Below are 18,677 nucleotides of genomic sequence, written 5' to 3'. Positions count from 1 at the left end.
CATTTTTTACAAATCATTCAAAGAAGCTGCGTGGATTAAGATTTTATTTATTTATTTGACAGAGATAGAGACAGCCAGCGAGAGAGGGAACACAAGCAGGGGGAGTGGGAGAGGAAGAAGCAGGCTCATACCGGAGGAGCCTGATGTGGGGCCCGATCCCGTAACGCCAGGATCACGCCCTGAGCCGAAGGCAGACGCTTAACCGCTGTGCCACCCAGGCGCCCCTACAAATCATTCTCTTCTTCTCCCCTTCCCTAGCAATCTAGTCCTAAAGCCAGTAAGTTGGTAGAGCAAGGTGTAGGCATCCACCCTGTGGCAAGGTGGTGGGGGTGGGGAAGGGTCTCAGAGCCCAAGTGTTGTGAGGGTGGTGTCCTACAAAAGGGCTGATGCAGAGTCAGGAGCCAGAGCCCAAGCAGATGAAGAGCATGTCGTGCAGGCGGCCTCTCCAGCATGATAGTAGGATCCCAGGCAGGCAAAGAGGATATCCACCTGTGTGGGAGGGGGCAGCATGCAGGTGGCTCAGAATGGGGAGTCAGAGCTGAAGCAGGAGAAGTAGGCACCTGCATGGGGAAGGACTGGGGGCAAAGATGGGAGATTGGTTACATACAAAGGGATTGGTCCAAGAAATATAAGGAAAATAGAAGCCACATTTCTCGTTCTTTTTTTTTTTTTAAGATTTTATTTATTTATTTGAGAAAGCATGAGCAGAGGCAGAGGGAGAGGGAGAAGCAGGCTCCCCACCGAGCAGGGAGCCCAACGCGGGGTTCGATCCCAGGCCTCCAGGATCATGACCTGAGCCAAAGGCAGGTGCTTAACCATCTGAGCTCCCGGGAGCCCCTGAAGCCATGTTTCTCACCGTAAGAAAAGAGCGCTACAAATATGAAAGGAAAGCAAAATAGAATGAACTCTGGTGTTGGACCAGAATTAGATTAGATGTGGCACTGTGAACTCAGTGGTTTTCAATACAGAGATGTAGAAGTAAATATCAGTGTAAATGCATGTATATGTGTGGTATAAATGTATGTTATAGATATACATGTATGTCCATAACATACATACATCCCCTAGTTCTTTTCATTGAGAGGACCTGAGAACAGCAATACCCCAACAACAAGCACCCCCAAATCTTGGCTTTTAAATACCATTTTCCACTAAAAGAGAATGAGGAAGAGGAGTAGATTCTAGGGCTGAATTAGAAAAAGTACAAAATAATCCTGGAATATCATATTGTACCAGACAGTAAGGATAGGCTCAAAGAATGATAGGGACATGTTAGAAGGACCCACTGGCCAACTAGAACAGACTCCCTCTGTTTCAACAGGGGACAGTTTGAGCATCGAAATCGACAATGATAGTAAACAAAGTATAACCCAATGAACTGAATAAAATTCAGGAAATTTATTCAGTAAAATTTAACAAAATAGGAAACCCCCAAGTGCATGCCCATATAAATTAAAAATTTGAAAAGAACTGAGATATTTACAGTTTCCTAGTACCTCCCCACAAAATACAAAGGACTAATATACAAAAAGTGACCAACAAATACAAAATACGTTGAGTAATTTGACAGTACAGAAGCTTAGCAGACACCACACTGACGTGCTCAAAGTGAGCGTCGCTAACGGGACGAGGTGAAGTCGTGCCATCTCGTAGGATCCAGTGAGAATTCAGCATCACTTTGCCGACATTCCTGATGTCATCTAGTCATGAAGAAACCTCAAACAAAAGCAAACTAAGGGATATTTTACAAATGTCAAGGTCAAGAAAATCAAGAAAGACTGGGGACTGCTCTAGACTGAAGAGAGACTAAGAGACATGACTAAACGCAGTGCATGATTCTGCACTGGCCTTTAGCTATGAAGAATGTGATCAGGACAATTGGAGAAGATGGAATGGAGCCTGAGGATTAGATGGTAATCGCGTCAATACTAATTTCCTGATTTTGTGTTGCCTCGTGAGTATGAAGGAGAATGTCCTTGTGACAGAGAAATACACAGTGAAGTGTGAGATCGGCATGGAGAATCACACTGACAACTTACTCTCAACTGATTCGGGATTTTATAAGTTCTTTTACAATACTTCTGACATTTCTATAATGTTTGAACTTTATTTTTACTGGAAAATGTCTCTCTGGCCACTCTCTCAAGACCAGATCTATTAGGAAGCTATGAGCGAAACTCATATGAAAGATAAGATCCCATGCACTAGGATTATCACAGTGGGGAGGAAGAAAAGTGGATTGTTCTAGGGTATCTTTCATAGGTAGCGTCCACAAGACTTGGAGACAGATGGGATGCAAAAAGTAAGGTAAGCAAAGAATCAAGAGTAACTCCTTGAATTTTGGCTTGAGCGCCCACGTGGATGGATGGTGGTGCTGAGAACGGGGAAGCTGGAGGAAGAGCAGTCTTGAGAAGTTGGAAATTAAGAGCTATATGTCTTTGCTGTGTTAAGTTTGAGCAGCCAGTTAGACATCTCCATGAAGACAGATGGCTGGAAATAGAAGAATTGGAAATCTTAGCACAAGATTTTTGCTACTGTTTGACAAATAGTCTCCTGCTACAGTTTTGACATTGGAGGGGACTCTAGAAAATAGTGACTTGAATGCATGCATTCCTGTTGCCTTTCTCTGTCAGCTTCAATCCAAACCCATCTGCCTTTTCTGAGCAGAATAGCTGCTGGGTCAGGTAGGTGGTATCTGAAGTATATACAAGTGTCAAGATCACAATACCAAAAATCCTGGAAAGAGATCTCTCTTCATCCGTGGAGACCAGCAGATCCCCTAAAGAAAGGACAACTGGTTTATATGAGTGTTAATAGAAGGACCTGGTGTTCTGCCTGGTCCCCCAGGGAACTACAGATTGCTAAACAAAAAGGCTGAATTCACTGTCTGAGGCTGGGAAGTCTCTAGCTTTTGTACCTCCAGAGACAGAAGAGCAGAAGTGCCTGCCCTTGGTGCCGTGCCATGTGACTGATAGATTGCCAGCTGACATACCACAAACTTAGAAGGGCAGAAACTGCTATGTCTCCCATTCCCAGATTGCCACAGTTGAGGATTTCCAAAAGGCAGACCCTGGAGTGAATGCTGACTAGGTAAAGAATAACGAACCACACCATAAGAGACCCAGTAACTGGGAAGAAGGATAGAACAAAATAATCAGAATGGGAATCTCCTAGCGCAATGAAACCGCTGGAGGAGACAAGATGACCACAGGGGAGGGGAGTAGGGTGTGGGAAGAGTACTTAAAGAGGATTTATTGTTACATATAAAGATTCTCTCTGGCAAAAAACAAATTAAAAAAAAACCCAAACACCATGGTTTTAGAATTTTAAAATTGAGTAGATGGTCTGAAGGGAGAGGATGATCGCTACAGAAACCAAATTAGTGGTCGAAAGACAAGGGTGACAAGACCATTCAGTGGGGAAAGGAGGGTCTTCTCAACAAATGATGCTGGGAAAATGGATATCCACATGCAAAAGAATGAAGTTGGACTCTTATGCTATATACAAAAATTAACTCAAAATGGATCAAAGACATAAATGTCATAGCTAATGCTATAAACTCTTAGGAGAAACGGGGCGAGGGGGTCTCCTTGCGGCAGTGGCAGCTTGAGAGCAGAGTATGAGTCATGGCAGGCCAAGCGTTTAGAAAGTTTCTTCCCCTCTCTGACTGAGTTTTAGTTGGAAGGAGTACAGCCAAAACTGCAACCAAAAGGAGACATTTTGCTTCCAGAAAAATCTCAAGGAAAACTATTACAAGCAATAGGAGTCTGTTGGATCAGGCTCTAAAGGAAAAAGAGATTCAACCAGTTAGTGTGAAAGTTGGAGATAAAGTTCTTCTTGTAGAATATGGAGGTACCTAAGTAGTTCTAGATGACAAGGATTATTTCTTTTTTCTTTTTTGAAGGTTTATTTGCGAGAGAGAGGGAGAGAGAGTAAGCAGGGGGAGGGGCAGAGGGAGAGAGAGAGAATCTCAAGCAGACTCCCCACTGAGTGCAGAGCCCTACAGAGCTCAGTCCCATGACTCCGAGATCATGACCTGAGCCAAGATCAAGAGTTGGAAGCTTGGGGCGCCTGGGTGGCACAGCGGTTAAGCGTCTGCCTTCGGCTCAGGGCGTGATCCCGGTGTTGTGGGATCGAGCCCATCAGGCTCCTCCGCTATGAGCCTGCTTCTTCCTCTCCCACTCCCCCTACTTGTGTTCCCTCTCTCGCTGGCTGTCTCTATCTCTGTCAAATAAATAAATAAAATCTGAAAAAAAAAAAAAAAGAGTTGGAAGCTTAACCAACTAAGCCATCGAGGCGCCCCAAGGACTATTTCTTATTTAGAGATGGTGACATCCTCAGAAAGTATGTAGACTAAAATAAATGATTAATAAAATGGCATCACGTAAAGCTGCCCATTCCAGTGAAGTTGCAAAATCTTTCATCAGGTAAATAATTTCCATGTCTCTCTTTTATAATAACCTAAAAAAAAAAAAAAAAAAACCCACCATAGGGGGAAATCTTCATGATATTGGATTTGGCAGTGAATTCTTGCATATGACACCAAAAGCAGTGGCAACAAAAGAAAAAATAATTAAATTGAACTTCATCAAAATTTGAAAGTTTTATGCATTAAAGGTCACTATCAAAAGAGTAAAAAGATATCCCACAGAATGAGAGAAAAAGATTTGCAAATTATATATGATAAGGAATCAATATCCAGAACACAGAAAGAACTCCTACAACTCAACCACAAAAAATAAAGAGAAATTGGGAAAGGACTTAAACTGACATTTCTCCAAAGAAGATATATAGATGGCCAGTAAGCACATGAAAAGTTGTTGGCCATTCTTAGTCATCAGGGAAATGCAGATCAAAACCACAATGAAATACCACTTCATACCCGTTAGGATTTTTTTTTCTGAAAATGCTAAATAGTGTTGGCAAGGATGTGGAGAAATGGGAACTTGTGTGCATTGCTCGTGAGGACATAAAGTGGTGCAACCACTATGGGAAACAGTCCTGTGGTTCCTCACAAAATTAAACATAGAATTACAATAAGATCCAGCAATTCCACTGCCAGAAAGCAGGGACCGAAATAGATAGTTGTGTACTGCTGTTGATGGCAGCACTCTTCACAACCGGCAAAAGGTGGAAAACAGCTAAAGGGTCCAACAACAGATGAGTAAACAAAATGTGGTGTGTAGGTACAATGGAATATTACTGAGCCATGAAGAGGAATGAAATTCTGATGTATGCTGTAACATGGATGAACCTTGAAAACATTATGCTACATACAATAAGACACAAAGGGACAAATTCTGTATGATTCCACATATATGAGGTATCTAGAATAGGCAAATCCATGGAGATAGAACGTAGAAGAGGTTACCAGGGCTAGGGGGACAGGGGCAGGGGGAGTTTTTTTTTTAATGGGTATGGAGTCTGTTTAGGATGATAATAAAGTTCTACTAGGAAGATCGGTAGGAGAAGAAAGGGATAAAGAAAGGGGGGGTAATCAGAAGGGGGAATGAAGCATGAGAGACTGTGGACTCGGAGAAACAAACTGAGGGCTTCAGAGGGGAGGGAGGTGGGGGAATGGGATAGGCTGGTGATGGGTAGTAAGGAGGGCACGTATTGCATGGTGCACTGGGTGTTATACACAACTAATGAATCATCGAACTTTACATCAAAAACCAGGGATGTACTGTATGGTGACTAACATAAAAAAATATTATTATAATAAAAAGGATGATAATAAAGTTCTAGAAATAGATGGTGGTGACAGTTGCATAACGATGTGAAGGTACTTAATGCCATTGCATTACATACTTCAAAATGGTTAAAATGGTGAGTTGTATTTTAACTATTATATATTATATTTACTATTATAAAATATGTATTTTTACTATTATGAGAAAATTAAGATAAAAATAAACCTTCAGTAGCAAAAATGTTTAAATAACTAGGAATAAATCAAGCATTTTATATGTTAAGACCTTTACCAAAAAGTTGAATGACATTAGAGAATTTCCAAATAAATGGAAGTATACTATGTTCGCAAAGTTTGGGGTTATCAGTTGCCAGTTCTCCTCAAGTTAACCTATACAAAGCCATTCTAATAAAAATATAGTTTTTCTGCAGTTGTGAAGCAGATTCTAATTATATGGGACATCAAAGGGCTTACAAATAGCAAAGTCAGTTTTTTAAAGACTTTTTAACAATGAAAACACAGTGGAGAGGGCTTATGTCACTAGGCATCAGCTATGACTACAGAGCCCCTGTAATTAAGATGGTGTAGTATTGGTCCAGACAAGCAGATTGACCATTGAGATGGAACAAAGAGCCCAGAAATAGACTCACATCTGTAGGAAACTTAACACAGAAAGACCTTAAAAATCACTTGGTAAAAGCTAGATCAATCAGTAAATGGTGCTAGGACTAGTTATTTTCCATGGGAACAACAGGTTGCTATTTCCTACATCAAAGTATATTTCAGATGGATTAAAGACCTAGATGTGAATAGGACATTTTTTACTTCACATTATGTAAGGATTTCTTTTTAAAATAGACACAAAAAACATAAAAGAAAAAATAGAGGGGCACCTGGGTGGCTCAGTTAAACATCTGCCTTTGGCTCGGGTCATGATCTCAGGGTCCTCTAAAATATTAGTAAACAATATAAGTCAGATTTGATTAATAGCTATGTAGAGAGAATTTTACAGTCTTTGAAAATATATTTTTCATATCTTAACAAATTCTATAGTAAAAGACATACTGACTAAATTCTTTAGTGGTAACCCAACAAATTTTTTAATGTCACAAAAAATATTGGCTACTTGGAAAAGTATGGAACACCCTCCTGACTAACCCTTTGACCCAAAAAAATTTTATTTATTATTTATTTATTTATTTATTTATTTATTTATTGAGAGAGAAGGAGGGAGTAAGAGTCGGGGGGATGCAGAAGGAGAGAATCCCAAGCAGACTCCCTACTGAGCCTACAGCCCAACTCGGGGCTCAGTCTCACAACCCTGAGATCATGACCTGAGCCAAAAGGAAGAGTCGGAGGCTAGACTGAGCCACCCAGGCGCCCCACCCCAAAACTCTTACTCGTGAATAGGAAAGCATTTTAAAACTCTACTGAAACTACTGAACTCAGAAAAATATATTGCCTGAAATGCATTTATTATTGAAGAAAGGCTAATATAAAGGAACTTAGTACTTATCAGAAATTTAAAAAATTAAGAAAAGAAATTTAAAAGTAGAAGATAAACTATAATTCATGAGATGGATTTTTAAAATAATAAATCTAAATTTGTTTCCTGTGAAACAAAATTATTTCCTTACTAGCCTGATTAGAGAACAAAAATGTAAGTGTCAGGAATGAGGAGGGAACCAACCATAGATAAGGAAGAGATTGAAAAAAAAAAATAAGACATGTAACCCTGTGGAAATATGAAACAATTGATCCCCCCCTAAATTTTTTTAGATAACTAGGGGATTTGGGGAGACCATAAAAAATAAGGAAACCCAGAACAAGACACCTTTGGTCATATAAAATTTTAAGATTTTAATCTAGAGAAATATATCATATACCATCAATAAACAATTATTATATTGTGGAATATATTTGTAACCCATATGACTAATAAAGGATTAATAGCTACAGGAAACATAGTTTTATGAACTCTTGAGAAAAGGAGAACCCAACGGAAAAATGACCAAAGGATGTGAATAGGCAAATCATGGAAGATCTCCGAACAGCCAAGCCAGTAAACACATGAGAAGAGGTCCAGGCCCTCCTCTGCCACAAAATGCAAATTAACGTAATTATAAAATAGAACTTTTTGCCATCAGTGTGACAAAAGGTGAAAAGAGTAATAACACACAGCTGATAGATATTCTGGAACAAGAGAACTCATACATTAAATGTAGAAATGGGAATTAAATGTTAGTGCTTTTTTAAAGAAAACAGTACAGTAATATCTATTATGCCATTTAAAATGTATTCTTCAGACTAAAAAGTTATACTCCTGGGACACTTTATTTTAGAAATAAAAACACAAGTACGTGAGAATACTATATATACAGAGATGTTTATTGTAACATTATTTATAGTAAACAAAATAACCTAACTGGAAACACACTTATCAGTAAGGGAATGATTGAGTAAATTTTGCTCCATGCATACGTCAACTGTTAAACAGCCTTTAAAAATAGAGTTATTCTTTTTTTTTTAAATAGAGCTATTCTACTGGCCTTTGGGGATTTGCATAATTTTCTGTTAAGCTAGAAAAGCCAGGTGCAGAGATGTGTATGTACTATAATCCTCTGGTAGAATAAACAGCGCCCTAAACCTTGACCCCATTCATGTGTGCATGTGTGGTTGTATATGATTCTGTGAACGTGAAAGATGTTGACCAGGAGCTAATGTTAATTATCTTAGGAAAAAGAGTAAGCTTCCTCCTGAAAAAAAAAAAAAAGTATTTTTTTATGGTGTCTGTGTTGAAGCAGCATTGTTAAATAGCCCCGGTTATATAAAATTGTGTGTGCTTATGGGGTATAACATGCATAGATCTAAATGAAAATAAGACCACTGGCTTCCTCAACACCAGGGGGCACTGTTCACACTGCAGTTTGTGTAAATGGTGCTCCCTGGAATTACGCAATAGGAGGATGCACGGGAGGATGGTCAGTGAAGACTGGCATGCTTGTCCGGGTGTTATTTTATGTAATCATAAAAGTAAAGATCTTTTGACACTAGTGAATGGGAAATGCATGCTTTCCCATAGTAGTACATTTACCATTAGTGACAGCCAATGGTCCAAACCAAAAAGAACACCAGGTCAGGATGTGGGAAACCTGAGTTTTGAGTTTGGACTAAGCAGCCTGAGCTTTCTGAGCTTCACTGTACTCGTCTCGTAAATGGAAATCTTACTACTTTTTAGAGCTGTTGGATGTTCAGATGAGATATAATAGGTATTAAAACACTTATCATCAATACATGAGACGTGTAAACATAGGGATTCCCTGATTTTCTAGATAGTGAACCTTTTATTTTTTTTAAAGATTTTCTTTGAGAGAGAGCAAGAGAGCACAAGTAAGGGGAGCAGAGGGAGAGGGAGAAGCAGGCTCTCTGCTGAGCAGAGGGCCTGATGCGGGGCTCGATCGCAGGACCCTAGGATCATGACCTGAGCCATAGGCAGCCACTTAACTGACTGAACCACTGAGATGCCCCTGATAGCGAAGCTTTTAGAATAGATCTGTGACTAATTCACCTAACAATATCTTGCTCAGTAAACATGTGCTGAATGTTTGAACCCCTAGGGACTAGTCATTTACATGTAAAGTGACTGGATTGCTTTCAAGGTAAGATATTATAAGTGCTTTGCAAATAAATATTACAGAGACATCCTTGTAGTGTTTTTCTGCTACTTAGAAGTGTGATGCTTGGAGACTATATCTTGGGGTTTTTGTTACCAGATCGATGAGGTCCTGAGACAGGAAGACAAAGCTGAAGCTATGTCCGGCCATATTGATCAGTTTCTGATAGCCACGTTCATGCAACTAAGACTCATCTACAACACGCATATGGCAGATGAGAAACTGGAGAAAGATGAGATCATCAAGCTGTACAGCTGTATCATTGGCAACATGATTTCGGTAAGGCTACCTCTCCAGAACGTAAGCTTCCCTTCAGTGTCTCATCCTGCCCTGGGTTCTAGAGCCTGAGTCAGTGTAGTTCCAGTGAGTCTGGCATCACTTACTGGGTTTTACTTGCAAGCTACTGTCTACTTTCATCGGATGTTGGGTAACACTGCAGCTTGCCTTATTGTTAGGGTACAAAATAGAATGCTTGCATTACTACCTAGAATTCCGCTTCCTGCCCATGTCTTCATTAGGCATGGTAGGCCCTGGCTGCGCTGTCACGGATAACAGCTCACACTGAAAGTACTTTCATAATAGGAAGGAAGGAAGCACGCCAGTTAATTTGGGCTATTTCTGGAGGTTTGAGGGAGTCTGGTGATTTTTCCCCCCTAATACTCTGAATTTTTTTTAATACAGTAAAATTGTTTACTAGAATGTGCCACCCACATTTATCTCCCTTGCTGTATACCCTGGGTTTCGTACCTCTCTAACACAAGTATGATTGGATAGCTGTTTCAGATAGAGAGCCTCGCCCGAGAGGCCTCCACTGGAGTACTGAAAGACCTGATGCATGGCCTCATCACCTTAATGCTAGACTCTCGAATTGAAGATCTAGAGGAAGGACAGCAGGTGATCCGCTCTGTGAACCTCTTGGTGGTGAAGGTGCTGGAGAAGTCAGACCAGACCAACATCCTGAGGTATAACTGTAATCTCACCATTAGAGCCTGGAGCAGCATCTCTTTTGTCCACCCATGGAAACCAGTCACTAGACCAATTATAACTTTAGGTTTGGCTAGTTAAGTTTATTTATTACTCTTCTCTTCCTCGTGAACCAAAAGTGTTCCAACCCGAGACAGCATTAAAACTATTAACAGCTCAGTAAGCCAGCCAGCCTAGTGCGTTTTCTAGAATAGGACTGTAGTGTTTGTTGGTTACCTCCCCCTTCATGTGCATTTCAGGCACATTTCTTTCTCAGCTACCAGTGACAATGAAAAGTAGAGTGAGTGAGGGGCGTTACCATTTATCAGGTGGTAACTGAGGAAGCTTAAAGGATTGATGTTTATTTTCTTCACAGCTGAATGTCAGGTAATCCATGAGCTCTCAGTTTATTAGATGGATACAGTTTACACTTGGCCTTTTCATTACTGATTTTAATTGGAATGCATATTTGAAACTTATTAATGCTATCATGTTGGGATTTTTTTCTAGTGCCCTACTTGTTTTGCTCCAAGACAGCCTGCTAGCAACAGCCAGTTCTCCAAAATTCTCAGAGCTTGTTATGAAGGTAAGTGGAAATAATTTGATCTCTTTCCTTTCAAAGGTGCAATACTTTGTTAAAGGGTGGGGAAAGGGGAGTTGAAAGTAAGACATAGACTTAAATCGACCAAGGCACACCTGAAAAATATACTTGGTCTCCAGTTTACACCCCAAGCTCAGGCCTAAACAGTTCTTGGCCTCAAACAGTGAAAAGGGAAAGACCAATTGTCCTAGAAGGAAAAGGCAGTTAGTTTGATGAGACAAATTTTATACCTTTTGGGGAAATAGATATGTATAACCCTATAATATTTTGGTCTCTTCAATGGAAGACCCCTAATGAACATTTCTGCACCATTATAATCCTGTTATTACACTGTAATAGAGTTTGTCTCCTTGGGTTAGATTTGGTTAAGCTGGATGAACGATCCTACTCTCAGAGCCCACGCCCAGTTCTCCACATCTCACTATTTAAGGCCCATCTCCAGGGAGTGGGAAGGAGGTGTGGGGATGATGACATGGATGGCTCGTCACACACTAACCAGTGATGTGCCTGAAGTGAGGGAAACTGTTCATGTTTTAGCAGCTGAACTCAAGACATGGTGATGTTCCACGCTTATGTCCCTGACCATCTTTCAGAAGTGACCCCAGAGCCTAGGGCAGGTGAATGGTGACAGGAATTCTCTTCATTCTTCAGCCACTCTTCCTATCTTTTGTTTCTTTTTTCAATAGTGTCTCTGGAGAATGGTTCGACTCTTGCCTGATACCATCAACAGCATTAATCTGGACAGAATTCTCCTGGACATACACATTTTCATGAAGGTCTTCCCCAAAGAGAAACTGAAGCAATGCAAAAGCGAATTTCCCATAAGGACTCTAAAGACGCTTTTACACACTTTATGCAAATTAAAAGGACCCAAGGTAAGTGAGAGCACAGCTGGTCCCTGAAGGAGCTTGAGGAGAACATCGTGGGTATGGCATTGCCACCATCTGAATGTGCCCGTCCCCCTCAGATCCTAGACCACCTAACAATGATTGACAACAAGAATGAGTCCGAGCTGGAGGCCCACCTCTGCCGGATGATGAAGCACAGCATGGACCAGACAGGGAGCAAGTCTGAGAAGGAAACGGAAAAGGGAGCGTCTCGGATAGTAAGTGTCCTGACTCGGAAGACTGACGGTGACGATCTTGTCGTAGGCGTGAGCGCTGGAGCCGCCTTCCTGCGGGTCTGCGGTGTGGGCTTGGGGGCTGGGTCCTGCCGCAGTGCTGTGCTGCGAGCCTTCCCACCCTGGAGTTTGCTTAGGTGAACTAGTTAGAACGGTGTGGCTGCCACACAGCTAAAGGTTGTCGGAGAAATCCACTGTGAGCTCTACTTAATTAGGAAGGAATGGGCCTGGTCCTTCCTCATCAAGTTTAGGTGAAAACCTGCGACTGGAGACATTCAGTGACCCAGAAAGTTGGGGTTTTCTGCAGCAGATACTGGTACTTCTGTTATCCCCAGGAACATACCAGTAAGGTCTGGATTTTGGGACCTCTTCGGTTCTTACCCAATTGTGGGTTCCTAATTAATAACTCAAGTCTAGCCAGTCCTTTGTGTCTTTCAATTGCAGGATGAAAAATCATCAAAGGCCAAAGTAAATGATTTCTTGGCTGAGATTTTTAAGAAGATCGGCTCTAAGGAGAACACTAAAGAGGTGAGAGGGGAAGGGGTGAGCCAGATGGGCGTCTGCTTGGTGGAAAAGGGCCACTGACTAATGTCTGCCCCTCTTCCTTTTTCTTGGTAACCAGGGCCTAGCAGAGTTATACGAATATAAGAAGAAATATTCAGATGCTGACATAGAACCATTTCTGAAAAATTCCTCCCAGTTCTTCCAGAGCTATGTTGAGAGAGGCCTCCGGGTGATTGAGATGGAGAGGGAGGGCAAAGGCCGTATTCCCGCATCTACAGGTATGGCTTCCTCCAGTGGCTGCAGGGATGAGCTCAAAATAGCTCCCCGCTCAGGAACTGGAGGTTTTGATTGGCTTAAATTTATACCTGTGCTCCTCGGTACCTAATGGTCACCAGTGATCTTCACATTGCTGCAGACAGTGGCCCACTGTGTCACCTGACTTGACCCATTGCCAGTGTTTGACAGGGGCAATGTTCTCTGCCCTTGAAACCATTTCTTCCCTGTGCTTTCAGGTGTCTGTACTCTCTTGGTCTCCTCCAGCCTGGCCTTCCTGGCCTCTTCCTTCTTGGCCTGATTCTTCCTCGCCCTGGACTCTTAATCTTGGTGTTCTCCAGGCTTCAGTCAGTAACCGTCTCTTCCTTCTTATTCTCATCCCCTTAACTAACTCGTGTATTCTCATCACTTGAGATTCCATTTACATGCCAGCGAGGCCCAGCGTTGTTTGGGTCCAGCTCAAACCTTCCTGATCCCAGTACCTACATCCTGCATGATGCCTCCACCTGAGTAATAGACATCAGCTAAACATGTCACATCCTAAACTCCAGATCTTCTTCCAAAACCTGCTCCATTAGCTTTCTTCTCTATCTCGGATGATGGCAGCTTTGTCCTTCTGGTTTGCTTAGCCCCAAAGGCTTTGAGTTGTGTCTTCCCCTCTGTCAGGAAGTCCTTTTGGCTCTGCCTGCAAACCACGCACAGATTCCTCACACACTTCTCAGGACCTTCGCTGCCACTGCGCTGGAGGGAATGTCATCGTCTCTCACCTGGTTTATGGCACTGTCCTCCTAGCTGAGCCCCTGCCTCCAGTGCTGCCTTCCCATCATCATCTCCACACATAGCGTCAAAACAACACTTCTGAAACTTCTTCCAAAGGCTCTCCCTTTCTCAGCAGAAGCAAAAGGCCTTACAGAGGTCTACAAGGTCCTGCACTGTAAGGCCCCCTGACACCTCTAGAGCCACACAGCTCCTGCTGCTCCCTCCGACTGCTGTTCCACTCCATCCCCCACCAGCCTCCTTGATGTTCTGGAATGCACCAGACATGCACCTGCTTGGGGCCTTTGCACCAGCTACTTCTTATATGTAGATTTTTCTTCCCCAAGGTAGCCTTGTAACTAGCTCTCTCTTCCTTCAGATCTTTGTTCAAAAGCCACTGTCTTAGTGAGACCTTTCTTAAAATTTGCAGCCTACACCCCACCCCTTGATCAAGCATATGGTATGCCCATGTAGCATGCCGTCCATATGTAGACATTCTGTTCGTCACACTTCAAGGAAAAGACTCTTAAAAGGTCTTGGAGAAGCATAATTGCAGGTGTTAAAAACAAAAGAAAAATAATTTAACACAATTGAAGCTTCAGCCCTGCAAGATACATGGTGAGAGAGAACATGACTAGAATCAAAACCACAAAGGAACACGGTTTTACAGGCAAATTCGAGACTGTAAGAATAGGAGTTTCAGGGAACTCACAAAGAAGTAAATGTGGGACAGACGTGCGTGCTGTACTCTGCACAGCAAACAGGGGTCTTTCTTTTGGTTTAAGGCTCTTGACAGCTGTTTTCTATAACTGACACCTCCAGGGTCAAGATTCTCTTTATCTCTAGCTCCTGTAAACAGTAATTTGCAGACACTGGCGTTTTCACTGTGGGGAGAGTAACGTTTCAGGTTAACATTAGGCTGGATGAGCTTTCGTTCCTGTTGAGTGCCTCCCAAGGGCCGGGCAGCAGACAGACAGAAACCTGTGCTAGAATTTGAAATCCACAGGGCAGAGACAGACATGGAACAAATACTCACTGTATGGCAGGTCAGAGGTGGTCAGCGGACATATGATGGTTTGCCTGTTCGAGGTGGGGCCCCCTTTTTTCACTTCCAAAGTCCTTTCTGGTGACATCCAGCATTTGATTGATACTCGGGGCCTAAACAGCACAGGTGCAGCCCGAGCGTGTGACCCCACTGATGACACAGTGGCTGCACGTGGAGAGTGTTCAGACACCAGCCCTCACTACTGGCTCCCCTGTCCTTCCTCGGTCACTGGCCCCTGGTCAGTGCATTCTCCGCATGTTTACATTAAGGATTCCTTTTTTCCTATACAGTAACCTTTGGTGCTACTTTTCGGTTCTCCATGCTAGGTGACAGATGCGCCCATTCCTGCCCCTCTTTGGGGTGTGTGTTGGACACCTGCGTTTCTGCCTCCTCCCCATAATACACTGTCACCTTGAGCTCCTTGCTGTCTTGCCCGGTTTCAATAAGTACATCTCCCTGTGTATCAGCTGATCCAAACTTAGTCTAATTGTTGCTGACATTTCAAGTCCAGAGGTTCCTCAGCTGGACACCATAGCCTTAGGAGAGTACAGACTTTTGGACGGCCCAGGTCAGCAGTGGGATGACAGGCTCCCACCCCCTTCAGGTCCCAGGATGTGGGCGGACAGCCCGCCTTGCACTCTGCTCTTCTCTGTTCTTGAAGTTCTTGCTCAGCTTATCTTGTATATGCCGAGCATCCTTGATCACCAACTCCAGATGAGACTCTTGTGGATTTTTTAGTCTTTACAGTGGTGATATCCAAGCCCCAGATCGTTCCCTGTGGTGACAGATTAACCCGGGCGGTCTAGAAGTGGGACGCGTGTATATTTGGGTGTCCTTTCCCCATTTCCCCTCCAGGCATCTCCCCGCAGACGGAGGTCACGTGTATGCCGGCTCCCACAAGCATGGTGTCCTCCATAGGGAACACAAACGGAGAGGAGGTGGGACCGTCTGTCTACCTGGAAAGGCTCAAAATCCTCCGCCAGCGCTGTGGTCTCGATAACACAAAGGTAGCGCTCCTTCCCTTCCATGCGGGGCAGGCCCCGGCCTGCTCTTCCCGAGCTGCAGACTCACCTGCCACTGTGTCTCCTTCTCTCCGCAGCAAGATGAGCGGCCCCCGCTGACCTCCCTGCTCTCCAAACCAGCAGTTCCCCCCGTCGCCTCGTCCACGGACATGCTGCACAGCAAACTCTCTCAGCTCCGGGAGTCCCGGGAGCAGCACCAGCACTCGGACCTGGATTCTAACCAGACGCACTCTTCAGGCACCATGACCACGTCCTCGTCCTCCACAGCGAACATCGACGACTTGAAAAAGAGACTGGAGAGAATAAAGAGCAGTCGCAAGTGAAGCCGCCCCGCCCCCCGCAGCTCTAGTTCACTGACCGCGGCGGCCTCCTGGTTGCAGGGGCTCCGCGGCCGGCGCACGGACTGGTGGGACGCGTCCCTGCGCGGGCCCGGGAGCGGCGGCCAGGGTTCGAGTCTCTGTCCATCCTCCGCTTCTCCGCCAACACCCTGCCTCGAGCAGACTGTCCGTGTCGTAGTTTAGTGTACAGACTTGTAAACAGCTGCCCTCCTCTCGGCTCCGACTAGTCTCCATAGCCTTTGTCTTTTATTTTTAACAGCTCATTTGTAAAGTCGTCCTGATCTTTCCTAGCTTTTCACTATTAGAAACTCTTTAATAGTTTTCCTTTGAGTTCGTGAGCTTCTCTCCCTGTAGCCCTGAAGGGTCACTGTATTCTGTATGAGTGCATGGCATGACACAACTAATTTAAGAGTCTTTTATAAATAAAGTTTGCATTAACTAGAATGGTCTCCCAAGATGCTCCATACCTGGGCAGCTCTTTCTGTCATGTGTCCTTGGGACCGGCGAGCCACCCAGCCAGGAAAGGTGAGCAAGTACCACTTGAGGAGCACCGCCCTGTCGGGGCGCACAGACTCGTGTTTCTAGCCCTTGGAGCAGGAACAGCTCACCTTGCCTGCTTTCCGCTGCCAGCTCCCCGGGGGCAGAGCAGTCCCTGTCTTCCACATTTGGAGGTTCTGGTCCTGACTTCCCTCCCATCAGCACTGTGGTGCGGGAGCTCTCGGGCTTCCTGCCACTTTGCACGTGAGCTGGAGCCAGGACGGACTGGGCGGCAGTGCCTTCCACACGGGGACTGGATTTGGGGGCCTCCGACTGAAGGAGGATGGGGACGCTCAGGAGCTTCCCACCTGGTTTTCAGGGCCTGAGTCTAGACCCACAGCTGCTTCCCACACAGGCTGAGGACCGGAGAGTGAACAGAGGAGTCACCTCCAGAATAAATTTGCCGGGGTCTCCCTCCGCAGTCAGAAAAACTCATTAGTACCGAGAGGCTCTGGATTCAGATGGGCGACTTCCTGAGCAGCCACGAGGGTCAAGGAATTCTTCTAGACCATCTTTACCCAGCTGGTGCTCAAGAAATGAAAGGTTGACAGAAAGTGAATCCTCTGTTGATTCTGGTCGAGGTTTTCAGGTGACCCCTGTGCTGCCTGAAATCACACCTCCCCCCTCCCTTGTAGCGGGAACGCAGGAGTAGGCGTTCACTGGAAGGAAGATGGAGAGTTCGTTCACTGCTGGTCAGGACAACGCGTTGGGAAAGAGTGGCTGTGCTCCGGTCCGGAATTTGCAGGGGTTACCACTACGTTGAAGGGAAGCAGTCTTGAGAATGTGTGTCCTTGTTTCAAAAGCAGAGTTGGGATATTCTAATTCTTAATCCCTTCCCCTGCTCTGGTTGAAGCTCTGGGCTGCCAAGGTCCTGCAAACTCACTGAACTCCCAGTTTTTATCCTGCTTCCTGGTCAACCAGAACCAAATAACGAGGGCAAGGAGCTCAGTCCTAATTCTCTGTTCCTTGATGTACTGAAAAATGGGAAGGGAAAACAAAGGGGAGGGAAGAGGGCAAAAGTGCCTACCTTTGGTCCCTTCCTACTTTACACCATGAGGTTTAAAGATCTTAGCTGACAATTCGAAGCCAAGCATGGTAACCATGGCAGCGTCCATGCTCTTCCCCCACTTGACCCCTGAGCTCAGGGACGAGACTTCAGCATGGTCCTCCAGAGAATCATCTAGTGATCTGCATGCCACACCAGTTGAAACTCGGTGTCGTGCCTGTCGCGGCTGTGGTGCCCAGCTCCTGAGTCACAAATGCACTGGATAGAAGGAGCAGCAGGCCGCGGGGTAGCCGGAAAGTTGGTGGCACTCCACGGAACGGCAGCAGTGTGCCAGCCACACTCCAGACCGGTGACCTCTGCCAGCAGTGACCTTGAAGAATGTGCTGTGACGGGGCAGCTTTAAAGTCCCATTTCTTAGAAAAGCCAATTGCTCAAGTCTGTAACTACTATGGCAGTAGAAACTCCAGGAAGCAACCACCACACCAACGTGCTACTTGCAGGGGCCAGAGGAGGGAAGTCACAGAGGAACTTGGACCGCGCCACGCCGGAGTGAGAGTAAGAACAGTGGTGGCTAGTGGACTGCTTACTGGGTCCTGGGCATTCTGCTAAGTACATGCTGCAAATTACCAGATTTCTTCCTCACAACTGTGCTAGGTAAGGAATGTCCTCATATCCTGTATGTAAGGAAACAGTCTCGTGGAGGTCAATCAACTTGTTCATGGTTCTCCATGGGTATAGCCAGAATATGAATTGGCAGTCCTGATGCTGGGGCCCATACTCCTAGCCACCATATCCCACACTACTCCCAGATGAAGGCACTTAAAATACTGAGGCTCTGGGCGACATTAAATCTGATGTCATTTTAATGGTATGCAGAAGGATGTAGGGACTTATGAGGGAAGTCGGAGGTAAAGAGAAAGATACACCTACTTACCCCTCCTTGCTCTGGTCTGTTCCCCCTTCTCTGGTCCTGGGACGAGCACCTTACCACCCTCACAGCACAGCGACTGAAAGCACAGACTTCAGAATCTTGTTTCAAGTCCAACTTTAACCCTTCTCAGCTGTGTGACGTTGGACAAGATACTTCTAGTCTATCTCCTCACCTACCTCTTACGAGCATTAAATGAGGGAACCCATAAAGGCCCC

At 44.5% G+C, this 18,677-nt stretch overlaps 1 protein-coding gene across 1 annotated transcript in view; it reads left to right on the top strand.

The window, feature by feature from the left end:
- CKAP5 (cytoskeleton associated protein 5) overlaps positions 1-16,429 on the top strand; it is a 107,963-nt gene extending 91,534 nt beyond the window's left edge. Inside the window, exons 36-44 of the mRNA XM_040639046.1 lie at positions 9,466-9,645; positions 10,141-10,328; positions 10,840-10,915; positions 11,617-11,805; positions 11,898-12,035; positions 12,495-12,578; positions 12,673-12,832; positions 15,484-15,635; positions 15,728-16,429. Of these exons, the coding sequence (XP_040494980.1) occupies positions 9,466-9,645; positions 10,141-10,328; positions 10,840-10,915; positions 11,617-11,805; positions 11,898-12,035; positions 12,495-12,578; positions 12,673-12,832; positions 15,484-15,635; positions 15,728-15,973 (1,413 nt within the window). The 3' untranslated portion in view covers positions 15,974-16,429. The remainder of the gene's footprint in view (positions 1-9,465; positions 9,646-10,140; positions 10,329-10,839; positions 10,916-11,616; positions 11,806-11,897; positions 12,036-12,494; positions 12,579-12,672; positions 12,833-15,483; positions 15,636-15,727) is intronic.
- The last annotated feature ends 2,248 nt before the right edge of the window (positions 16,430-18,677 follow it).

Source organism: Ursus maritimus, unplaced genomic scaffold (genome assembly GCF_017311325.1).
Source record: "Ursus maritimus isolate PB19 unplaced genomic scaffold, ASM1731132v1 scaffold_23, whole genome shotgun sequence".
Taxonomy (NCBI): domain Eukaryota; kingdom Metazoa; phylum Chordata; class Mammalia; order Carnivora; family Ursidae; genus Ursus; species Ursus maritimus.
The sequence above is the reverse complement of the archived record's forward strand: the minus strand, read 5'-3'. Positions and strand labels throughout refer to the sequence as shown.